General features: G+C 40.6%; 1 protein-coding gene across 19 annotated transcripts in view; it reads left to right on the top strand.

Annotated features, from left to right (window-relative positions):
• The first annotated feature begins 251 nt into the window (after window positions 1-251).
• Window positions 252-12,394, top strand: part of BPTF (bromodomain PHD finger transcription factor) — a 56,692-nt gene continuing 44,549 nt past the window's right edge. For 8 of the 19 annotated variants that reach the window (XM_055727223.1, XM_055727178.1, XM_055727193.1 and 5 more), the window contains exon 1: window positions 253-1,272. In XM_055727223.1, the coding sequence (XP_055583198.1) occupies window positions 633-1,272 (640 nt within the window). In that variant the 5' untranslated portion in view covers window positions 253-632. Of the gene's footprint in view, window positions 1,273-12,394 lie in introns of all 19 variants that reach the window. The other 11 variants (XM_055727237.1, XM_055727244.1, XM_055727217.1 and 8 more) reach the window with 4 other exon arrangements.

The following is a 12,394-nucleotide window of genomic DNA, read 5'->3' as shown; positions in this document are numbered from 1 at the left end:
TCGGGGAGAGAGGACCGCTGACGGGCGGCGCCGCTCAGGTGTGGGGAGAGGGGGAGGCCGCGGGGGTGCGGCGGCGGCGGCGGGGCAGCGCGGCGGGGCGCCCCGGGAGCGCCCAGGGCTGAGGGGACCCTCGTGGTGGCCGGCGGTGGCGAGGCAGCGCCTCGTGGCAGGTGGCGGTGAGCTGGGGCGAGGGGGGCACGCCGGGGGACGCGGCGGCGGGGCGGGCAGGGGCAGGGGGCGCGGCGGAGGCAGCCGGGGGGCCGCGGGGCCGCCCCAGCGCGCCGGCTCCAACATGGCTGTAGCGGCCGGCGGCGGCGGCGCCCCCTGGCGGCGGCTGGGAGGCGCGGCCGGTCACGTGAGGCGCTCGGGGCCTGCTGCCGCCGCCGCTTCCCCCAGTCAGAGCGGAGCGAGCCGAGGCAGAGACGAAGAAACAAGATGGCGGCCGGTGGCGATCCGGAGCGGGACGCCGGCAATTCGGATTGAGCCCTCGGCCCTCACAGCTCGGCGGCCCCCCTCCCCGGCCCGGATCCCTCGCAGGGGGGGGAGCTTCCCCGTAGCCGCCTGTCCGGACTCCGAGCGCCCTCCCGAGCCTTCCTTCCCCCTCCCTTCCCCCCCTCGGCCAGCGCCCAGAGATGCGGGGCCGGCGAGGCAGGCCGCCCAAGCAGCAGCAGCCGGCGGCGGCCACCGCTCAGGCGAGCTCCCCGGCTCCGCCCGCCCCGGCGGGCCCCATCGGGGGGCTGAGGTCCCGACAGCGGGGCAGCAGCCGCGGCAGGTGGGCGACCTCGGCCCAGGCGGAGACGGCGGGGCCCAAGCAGAAGGGAACCGGGGCTGCCCAGGCCTCTTCCCCCGCCACCGCCTCCCCCAGGGGGGGCAGCAAGAGGAAGGGAGGCAGCGGCAGCAGCAGCACCCCTGGTGGGGGAGGCAGCAGCGGTAAGGGTAGGGGCAGGGCTGGGGCTGGAGGAGCAGGGGGAGGAGGCGGAGGAGGCAGCTGCAACAGCCAAGGCAGGGCTGCCTCGTCCAGGAGGAGCATCAGCAAAGTGGTGTACGATGATCATGAGAGTGAAGAGGAGGAGGAGAGCATGGTGTCCGAGGAGGAAGAGGAGGGAGACCCCGAGGATAACCAGGACTCCGACGAGGAAGAGGAGGAGGAGATAATGGAGGAGGAGGACGACGACGACTCTGACTACCCTGAAGAGATGGAGGATGAAGACGATGCCAGTTATTGCACTGAGAGCAGCTTCAGGAGCCACAGCACCTACAGCAGCACCCCAGGTAGAGAGTCAGTGGGATGAACTAAAACAAGTCGAGGGCACCCCACATGCTCCCTCTAGGTTTGCAAATACAGTCCGCACGCATTCTTTCTCCCGTGCGTGTACGGAAGGGATGCCTGCAAGCACTCACAGGGAGAGAGGGGTATGCAGATTAACGGCTGGCAACCCCACGGATGCGGGGAACATTAGGAGATGCTTACAAACACATGCACCGAGAAGAGGGAGGGAGGGAGGGCAGTACTTGCTGAAACAAGGGGATGCTTTGCAAAATATGCATGGAGATTCTAGTGACTGCAGAAATGCATGATAGACCAGAACGTGTTGCAAACAATGTCAAAAGTGCATGGGGCATCCACTTAATATTTAAAAACAAGGGAAACGAGATGCATGCCTTGCAAAGAGGTTCTTTCAAATATATACAGGAAAGGATGGCTTGTGCTTGCAAATATAACTTGATGTTAAAAGGAAGGGAAGCACATGCAACTTGAAGTGGCCTGAAAAAAAAAAAAACCCAACAAAACCAGAAACACTGAAAATTTTCAGGTTCTTGAAATCAGAGGTATAACTGGATCCAGCATTTACTAGCTTTAAGACAAAACTAGCTTTCCAAGGAGGGAAATGAGGTGCATTGTTCAAAATGGAGATTGCATTGTTATAGTTTGGGGAAAAGTGCACAGGGCCTCATTGCAAGGGTGTAAACCTAGTTTTAGTTAAACACAAAGATTAAAAGGTGGAGGTTGAGTCAGAAGTCTCGCTTTTAAATACTGCATTTATCTTAAGATACGGCAACCTTTAAAACTCATGTTGGGGTTAAAACTCGTTAAACATCATTGTGATTTTTTTTAACCTCTAGTGGCAAATTGGGGCTCAAATTTTTAAGGCCTGCACATCTATTTGTCCTTAATTAGTTCATTAACCATGTGGGTTTCAAGCTTCAAAAATTCTTTTATCTAAATTTAAACACTTCGGATTTATTTGAATTCATTCTAGCATGGAGTTCAAGCTTAGGATTATTTCTTTTTTTAAAGTCTCTGAACCGGGAGAATAGTTAAACTTAGAGATAACCTAGGAGTGTTTCTGAATTGGGCCGCAGGATAACAGATACTACAGTTGTCCAAGTATTTGGCCAATTTGGAAGGGGGGGAAGGAACAGGTTGTTGGTGTAAATGCGCTGCATCTTAATTGAAAGGAATGTAGTTTTGAGTGGTTAGCTGAGGATTTTTTTTAAAGGGGGAAGTACTGACGACTAAATGTGTCATTTGTTTTAGTGAGTTAGTGGTATCAACTCCTTATGTGGCTTCATAATAGTCCAAAAACCAAATAGTCCAAAACTCTTAATGTCTAATAAGCATAATTTAAAAAAATCTGTATCTATATACTTAGGAAGCTAAATCAATCAAAATAAGTACATACATTCAAAAAATAATTTAATTTAAAGATAATTTTTAAGGTGTTAACTTACCTGTTGCAGGGATATCCTGCAATCAGATTGAAATTTGTTAATATTTATTACTTCAAAGAGTGAGGTCTGGCTTCACAGAAGAATAAAAACCTCGAAGTACTCTCTTGACTTTTAGTTTTCTGCTTAGTCGTGGTAACTTGTATTACTTTTTGGGGGGGTGCTTTTGTCAAGGAAAGAGTATTTTTATGATTTTAATTGGTTAGGTCGTGAACATATTTTTTTATGTGAGCATCCAGGTTTAAAATGAGTTCTACAGAGTATGGGTGTATTCACTTTTTGAAATGTGCCTAAGTGTTTTGGCAAATAACAAGATACCTCTGTGTGCATTGTTGTGCAAGCATAGACAGGCTTTATGTGGTATTTAGGTGTATCAGAAACCATTTTGATAATTTATGTGTTTATTTCTTGCTCGGTCAGGGTAACTTCAGTTAAATTTTTTAAGATAAGTTTAAGTATAAGCATTTTCATCCTTAAGTGCTTTTCTTTTTTAATACACTGTTTGATAGTTAAAAACATCTGAGTTCTTATTTTGGCAATTTACTGACAGTTCTCATTCGTTCAGTATTTGCCTAAAGGTCTCCCTCCCTCTTTCCCTCTCTCCCAGACACGCTGTTGCCCTTTTGGCAAGAAAGTACAAACTCTTCATTCTATCAGTCTGTGTCTTCTTTCTGCTGAACAAGTATCTACGTTGCAAGCACTGCTACGCAGTGGTGGCACTAATTGAAATCTTAGTTTTATCATAAATCCAGGAAGAGATACTTGACATTAAAACAGCATTAATAGACAAGGAAAGGATTCACATAACTTCAGTATCTCTTTATGTGGCAGTGGCCAGTGCAGACAAGAGTGTTAACAGGGCAAGCGTACAGTGGTAAGTCTTCAAAATTCCTTCATGGGCTCCAGTGCTCTTTGACTCAGGTGGATTGTGAGCCAGAATTGGTCTTTAGCTATGTTTAGATACGGGGCTTTTTCTTTCATTTATTTGTCCTCAAACCAGACAGATTGTAATACACAGTGACAGAGCTCCTGTGGTTAACTGGAGGGCTTGAAGGAGTGTCTCCTCTGTTGTTTTAAACTGGCCCTGAGTGCTCCTTAGGTTTTTTTCTACTAGAAGAGGTGATGAACGGTATTCTTTGCTTATCTTCCCTCAATCACGTGCAACCTCAATTACTACCATTATCAGGATGTGTCTTAGGGGCTGAAGAGCGTATTTTTGGAGAGCAGGGTATTGAAAAATTGCAATCGCAATCAAACTCTCCTACCAACCAAGATTTTACACATAAATCACATCCGAGTTAAATGGGTGACAGACTTTTATGGTTTGTTTCAAACTTACATTGAACAATGAATTAAAAGATCACAGTGCAATGTCTCTAGTAGGAGTACTTTTTTTATTAATTCAGGTATTCAAAGAAGCAAAATCTTAGGAGTGCTAAAATGCCTTTTATATAGTGCTTAATAATGATACAGTAAAAGCTTATTGCTTTATTATGCTTATTATTATTTTATTATTGTGCAGATGATACTTATCATTGCCTCTTCTTCTGCTGGGCAGGCTTGGTAGACGGATTTTGTGTGTCTGTCCCTTCTCTCTTATCCCGTTGTGTCCCCAGAAGGTAGATGTACTTTTAGGATAGGTATCCTGTGTATTGTGTATTACTAAAAATTTTTCGCTGTTACAATTGCATTATAGATATCAGGTACTTCTCATATGTTGCAGAATTTTAAAAGAAAGACTTAATCAAGATGCCTAGAAGTCCATCATTTTTGTTTCTTGAATTTTCTGTGTCAAAACTGAGAACTAGCTTTTGGAAGAGCTGTACATCCAGATTTTGACGGCAAGTTATCAGTCTGTCTAACAAGCAAATGCACAACAGTGGAGTTACGAGCCAAAAAAGTTGTCTTAAATCCATCTAAAAATTTTATTTTTGCTAGTCTGAGCGTTTACAGTGATTGACCATCATTTCTGTTAACCAGTTACTTCACCAGTGTGCTTTTATCTTCAGAGTGAAAGAATTGAACTGGAAATTACTGTAGTAATTTTATATCTTAACATGTTTTCATGCTCTTGAAGAATTAAGTGGAGACATTGAGGTAAGACAGTAAGATAATGCAGCCTCTTTTGTCTGTCCTGTGAGAAGATTTACCAGCCTCCCCAAACATCTTACCTGGGGTGCCCTGTTCACTGAATTAAAACTGGCATGCTCTTATTTTACTATTTAGTAATCTGAACTTTGATTTGTACACTAGAGGAACTATCATCATGCCAGTCATGAGAAATGTAGAAGACCAGTCCTAGCAAAGAAATTGTGTAGAATGCCAAACGAGTCAATCTGTGGCTGATTCTGTGGTATTGACATGCAAATTTGCAGTTTATCTGAAGAGAGCATTTGTCTCTTCAGTCATCTTTCTAAGAAGCTCTGTGCAGCAAATACCATAATCAATGTGTGTATGTTGTAAAAGGTAGAATAATTTTATGTACTGCAGATGAGTTTATTGTGCAAACTTTTTTGTAGGTTTGCAGGAAAATTCCATAGCTGACCATTGTATTGCATAGAACTGCTGTAAGGTGAATAAATGTGGATTTTAGTAGATTGGGGCCAGGTCTCAGGGCTTGCTAACTTCCGAATTTAGTTACAGCTTATCCGGAGTGTTTCCCAACAAAGAAATTGTCAGAATGTTATGAAAATCGTTATTAGTGCTACCTTTTTTTTTTTTTTTTCTTGCCTGGGTTCTAGGCATGAAAGGGTTGTGCTGATGAGTATTTCTCAGAATAACAATGTGGGTCCTACCTGCTACTTGTCTTGCAATAGTTATCCAAACGTTAAAATGATGGCTTAGAATATAGGGGATTTGTATTCCTGGCTCCTACCGAGAGTGTACTGATGGCCATGAAGTTGAGAAGTTAAACTTCTTGATGTAAAGTCAGTAGATAACCCTAGGCAGATTTGGAAGTGTACTACTGACGCATGTACAAACTGGAAAAAAAAAAAAAAACAAAAACCCAAAACAAAAAACATCCAAAAGTTCTAAAGTTTTGAAACAGTTCTTAAAGAACAAATACCTAGTTTTGTACAGTACAAGGCAGTAGTCAAACTTAGGAGCACATGTTGAGAATTTCTGCAATATGAGTGCTCTCAGGAAGGTGCTCTCAGGATCAACTCTAGTAAACTGCTATTGTTTCATTTGTATTTCAACTTCCAGAGCTTTTATGGTGCTTGGAATGTCTCATTTTCAAAGTCGGTTTAGATTTCAAGTTTAATCTGGTTTGTGGGTTTTGGGTTTTTCCTTTTTCCAGGCAAAATAAGTAAATTAGGTACGAATATTGCAGAGCATTATTCAAACTGGAGCTGCACTTAGAAGTAGTTACAAATGCATCTTATTCTTTCAGAGGATTTTTCTGGAAGAGATTGCTTGACTTGTGAATATTAGAAATGTGTTGATTATCATGTTGTCATTTTTAAAAGGAGGGGAAAAAATGTTTGTGTAAGTCGAAGCCTTTAATTTTGGCCCATCCCAAGAAAAAAGATTTTAATTTTCCTATTTTGGTACTGCTTTTCATAATATATTCTTATTTTATGTTAAACTGATTCATTTTACTGCTTTTTCTTCTTTGGTGTAAGCTGAGCAAATGTTATCCCAAGAGGCAGACTTCTAATTAAGGAACCAGTTTGGATATTGCTGTGACAAACATGTAGCTGTACCCAGTTTATGCATTCTGCTTTGAAAAAAAAAAGAAAAAAAAAACCGCTACCCCCCCCCCCCCATTCTTTTATGCATTTTCATCAACTGTTTTCCATTTTCTCAGTGATATCTAACAAGAACTTGTGTGTTGCTGTACTTCTCATTTGAAACTTGCCTGGTGCGAAGTAGTAATGTGGGACAGCAAATGTCTGATTCTTGTATGTTTCTTAAAACCAAACAAAAATAGGACAGTCTTAGTGAGTTTAGGAGGGTAGTCAAAAGACAAAATTTCCAGGAGGAAGGAAAACATAGGAGAGAACATCATCTCTAAGGAGTACTCATGCTTCCAGGACATGATAAAACTGCCAACTGGTCTTTATGTTGACAGTGTCTGTAGTGACTGGGAAGCAAAATCAACCCAGTTGTGTTTTGCTAAAGATTGACTTTTATGTAAGAGTAGTGTAGTTTGACCTGACTTGTACAAGTTGAAGCCAGAATTTAACCTCTTTTTGGGGGAAAGCTGAAAGTCTCTTCACTTTTTGGGGTCAGTTTTGTGGAGTGCGCCTGTGGGTGTGCTATTATTTGCCCCCCCCTTCCTGTTACAGAAGTATCTGAAACTCCTCGGTCTGTCTTTGCTTTCCCCTGTACTCGATCAAGTGTATCCTCTCCACTGCAACTGTGAACAGCAGCTCTTCAGCTGGAGTCGTGGTGCCCAGGTGGTGAGAAATTAGGAGGAAGGGGAGATTTTCAGAGAAGAGAGATGAGACCAGTTGTGAGCTTCCTAACCAAGCAATGCTCGAACCAGTGGTTAGGTCATACCAGTGCAGCTACCAGTCTCTCCCTGTTTAAACAAGAGAGTCATTCTGGCAGAATATTTGTCATGTAGGACTTCCATCCACCAGTCCATTACTTGAAATATGTTGGGCTGAAAGGCTGTGTTTACTAGTACTGTATGTCTGGAGTGAAGAGATATGTAACATAAGGGAGACAAGGCAAAACTGGATTTTTGTGATTTTTGTTAGGCTCTATGCATATGGTAATTGGAATACAACCAAAGCACAAAGAGCATGAAAGTCATTTAGTCATGGTACAACCTTTCTTTATTCTGTCCACTGATGTAAATAGTTCATTCAGATCCTCTGCTTTAAAACTGTCTACATCAACCAGAAGGTATGTTAAAGATAGTTCCATATCCTCCCATGGAAAAAGAGTTCAAGAATAGATGTGAATTTTCATTTTCTTCTTTAAGTCTGGAACGGAGGGAAGCTTTTTGGTCCTTTTAAAATCCACTTAATTTGTAAATTTTGAAAGGGTCGGTATTTGAACCAAGCAGCTTGAATAGATGGAAATTAAGAAGAAAAACAAAAAACAAGGGTTTAGGTTTTTTAAGTGCTTCAGTAAATTCCGGGTTTGGGTGCTCAGCCTGTTACTTATGTTCAGTACCTTCATTTTATTTCAGATATCATTAGTGTGTTGCTTAAATATTTGTAATAGAAATTATTTTAATAGATTTTGGTAAGTGTAGACTATAATTATCAAAATGTGCCATGTGAATAAAATTGTTTACTCTTTAATCTTAATTACAGGCAGCTCTTCAACTAGAGAATTCAAAATAGGGACAGGCAACCATTGCAGACTGCTTCATCACTTTTGGAGACTACTAGTGAAGGAATGCAGTTTAAAAGAAGTTTATGCTAGATAGAAGTATAATGCTGAGACACTCAAGATGATCTGGATCCTGTAAATAGTCCAACTGTGGCAGCAAGAGGCTGTTGGCAGATCAATTTATCCTTCCAAATAAAGCTATGGAATTTGAATGGCACAGAAGCGGACATTTTCTCTCTTTGTACTGGCTCAAACTTGAAGGTGGAGTTTGATTCAGGGATTTGATTAATATGAAGAAACGATCTTAAAGTATACCATTTATGTTTAATAAAACTTAAGTCCATTTTGGGAAACTTCAATGTGAGTAAATTGACTTTATTTAATTGAGAGTAGATAAACCTAGATTCAGTTTAAAGTCTAGTCAGACAGGTGGTGGTGGTGCTTAAAGCAGGTGTAACTTCTGCTAGTACACTTACTCTGGAATCCTTGATGTTTTTTGTTTTAGACAAAGTAGTGCATACTGCATTCTCTACTTAAAACAAAAAAACCCCTGCTGCTACAAGAAGAGTTTTCCACAAATGGGAAATTATTCAGGGCAAATCATAAAAATTATTTATCCGAAGTTATCTAAACTTTACCAAGATAAATTGAAAAATATTAATGGCAGTAGATGATGTAGTAATACAAAGTTAAGAAAAAAGAGGAACAGTGTAATTCTTTCGACTGCTCAGTGTGGTGGTTGCACTGAATTGGTTATACTATTTCACTTCCATATATTACTTTAAATACATATTAATATAATGCATATATGTAGTGTTTGAAAGCTATATAAATGTTTTTTATTGTGTAATCATTAATTGTATAGTCTTCACAAGCTTGCATTTTCTCATCTATTTAAATTGAAATAATTAAATTATTTTTTAATCAAGTTATTTAAATTTCAATTACCAGTTTTTCCTCACAGGTAGGACTCAAAATTCCCTGTGGAGGGCAAAATCCATGACAAATAAGAAAAAAAAAAAAAGTTGTCAAATCATAGAATCTAAAATAATTGAAAGCAAACATAAAGTGAACATACAAATGTTTGAAGAGACCAAAGGCGGGGGGCTTGTGTGTATGTGTCTGCCTGCCAGTGAATGTGAAGTTGAAGCATGGGACAATTTGTCTTGTGGAGGAGAGGAGCTTTTCCTTGAAAGTGAAGAGCTTAAAAAATTAGGTCTGTTTCTTGTAGGAAAACTTTTTCCAAAATTTGAGAGATTTCTTTATGGAGATGAATAACAGTTGAGTAAATATGAACTGTGATCTTCAAAAACCTTTGCAGACGGTTCCAACTGCTTCTGAGTAGTTGAGCTGTATGGGTTGTCAGCGCACTGCAGATAATTAGCAGTGAAGGAATTGTTATCAGAATCTCTAACCAGTCTAGAGTTCTTATTTGGAGTTAAAAACTGCCTTTCTGCAGCTGTCTGAGCTAGTGGCAAGGACGCGCGTTATCCACCCAACCAGGAGAATATAAAAATTTCAGCTGAAAACAGAGACGGTAGCCCTTTGACATCATTGTATCTTACTCCATTGGCCTATGCTTCTAATTTAAGTTCAAGAGCCACTTAGAATGTTTCAGGATTTATGAGTTCTTGGCAGAGAATGTCCATCTTTTTCACCGGAGATTTAGACTGCTTGGTTTTGTTGGTTTGGTTTTTTGGCGTTGTTGGGTGTTTTTTGTTTTGTTTTGTTTTTTCCCCTAAAGTGTCTGGAGTGTTTCTTGAGATTGCAGTTGATGCATCAAATGGTAATATGTTAAAGCATGAATTGCTTGGAATTCTGAATTTCCAAATCACTTTGTGTTTTTTTCTTGACTTCAAGTTCTGTTCAACCTGGCTACAGCAAGTACCAGTAGCAAATTGAAAGTGCAAATGGAAAGAAAAAAAAAACCTCAAAAAAAACGTAGAAAGATTTGAAATACTATGCCACCAAGCCATTCAAGAAAATTGTCTGGGTATCTTTTCTTTCTAAAATATTCTGTGTCTTCGAATACTTGCCTTTTTTAGCTCTGGAAACCAAATTATATGCAGTGCAGAATTGCTCAAAGCAGTTCAGTGTCTGAAAAGAAAAATTTGAGCTCTTGAGATGTGGTGTGTGATTTAAGTATGGATTGGGAGTATCGAGTGGTACGATGTAACTGCTGCGTGCTGTGTGGCATAACACAAAGTAGTGGACAAATGAAGCATGCATTTTATAATGCAGTGTATTTTTCCTTATTGTCTAAACTGAGTTTTACAATTCTGAAATGTCTGTGTTTTATACCAAAGCAAACATGAAAATATGTACATTGATTTAAATAGAAAGTGAAGAGTGGTGTGAATAATGCAGCCACTCGGTTACATTGTACTTGTGCCAAAGTACAGTTCTTTGCCACAGTATTGTGACAGGCTTTGTGTCCTGGTAACACACTTATTATAGACCTCTGTACCAATATGCTTCTTTTGTAGGAATGCCTTGTTTTAAGGTTATTTTTTTTTATTTTCCTTTGAATTTGATGTAGCAAATATATCGGTGTTTATCTCTTGTGAAAGAGATCTCAACTAAGATGGTATATGGGGAGTCAAGTTTTGGTGTTTGGGTTTTTTTTGGTGAAGGATAAAAACAATGCATAGGACAATTACAGTTTTGTTCTCAGACTAGAAAGTCTCAACAAATAAGAGGAAATAAGGAGTCTTCGCTGCTTTCAGCAGTGTTCCTTCATTCTAGTTTATCTTTGCCTGAAAATACTGGGGAGTTTGTCACTTCAGATTAATTTAGGTAAACCAGGGTTATCATTCTTGCTGCTTGCTTTCTTGAAGATCTGTTTCTCATATGGCTTTACTGGCTGCAGGTACAAACACTGAAAAGAATCTTAGTTTATAGCTCCACCAGCTTCTGTGGTATTTGGACTCTGTGAAGACTGTTAGTGATTTCAGAATATTTATTCTGCATCGTTGTCTTGCATGACTACTTCCTAGGACTGGTCCTGCGCCATCCTGCAATATTGAAGGAAGCTTCAGGACCCTAAAGTAGTTTAATCTGTGGATGTGAGCGTGTATGTTTTTTGTTTTGGGGTCTTTTAGTTAAAGCCAACTCTGGTTTATACATATGTGATTATATATGAATTCCCTGCTCATGACAGGGGGTTTGGAGCTAGATGATCTTTAAGGTCCCTTCCAACCCAACCCGTTCTATGGTTATGGATCATGGAGTTTGATCTAGAAGTTTCTTGCAGTAAGAATGCTTGCTTTGTGCCTGGCTCTGAAGCTCCTGTGTTTTTGTGTGTTTGCCATGATTAAACATTTTCCACTGATTTGTGCAGAAGCATATTGGAAGGGAGTCACACAAGCATTCCTTCATTTTCCACAGTCAGAACTCAAACTTAACTAAACTTGGAAATTTATTTTTATACTCGGATGATGTTGACCCGTTACTTCTGTAATGGAAACATCTGGCAGTTCATCTTCTATATTGTTTCAGAGTGTCTTAATTTGTTGCATGAGATTTCATTCTTTAAAGTTTGAGAGAGAGCGATGTATCTGGTGTCATCTTGCTGTACTAGCTCAATGATTGATTTATTTTTCTTCTGGAACCATTTGGCAAACTCTATTATGCATTGAGATGTTTCTTAAAGGTAGCTTTTCTTTTTGGTAACTCCCCCACCCCCATTTCAGTGCATTAAAGTTTTAATGATGGCGTTTTCAGATTCAGCAGGATCTGTCTTTGGGTATCTGCTTGCCTTGGCAGGTTTGGGTTTGGTTTTTCCCCCCACTTCCCATTAGACTTATTTCCTGTATTTATGGGATTATTGGAGGGAGTAGCATGGGAGTAGCAACAGAGGACCATTTCCTCTTAATTGTAACATCCAAGATGACTGGAACTTTATCTCTTAATTTTCTTAAATGAGTTTTTGGGGAAAGCTGTTATTCACGGAATTTGATCACGAAATTATTAATATGTAGTTTAAAATTCCAGAGTACTGATTGTATCGCTCTTCAGTGTCAGATCACAAATACATAGTATAGGTTGCTTCTTATTAAAGTCTGCATATGGAATTGCTGTTGTGGACAGTTTCATTTTCCTTTGGATTTTCTCTGTGAATCCTGCCAACCACTCCTGTGTGTAGAATTGATAATTATGAAAGCTAGTTGTTGACCAGAATCTTAGTATGCTTACCAGAGGACTTAAAAACAGTTTTCATCTCTGTTCTTGGTTTTAAACCAAGGTGATGGTTTTATGATTAGTTTATGAAATTGTCTGAACTTGTTGTTTTGGTTTTTGTTTTTTTTTAAAGGAAAGTAGGTTTAATGAGTGCATCCTAATACTTCAACAAATAGCTGCAAAATAGTTGCAT

The sequence above is a fragment of the Falco cherrug genome, chromosome 1 (genome assembly GCF_023634085.1).
Source record: "Falco cherrug isolate bFalChe1 chromosome 1, bFalChe1.pri, whole genome shotgun sequence".
In the NCBI taxonomy this organism is placed as follows: domain Eukaryota; kingdom Metazoa; phylum Chordata; class Aves; order Falconiformes; family Falconidae; genus Falco; species Falco cherrug.
The sequence above is the reverse complement of the archived record's forward strand: the minus strand, read 5'-3'. Positions and strand labels throughout refer to the sequence as shown.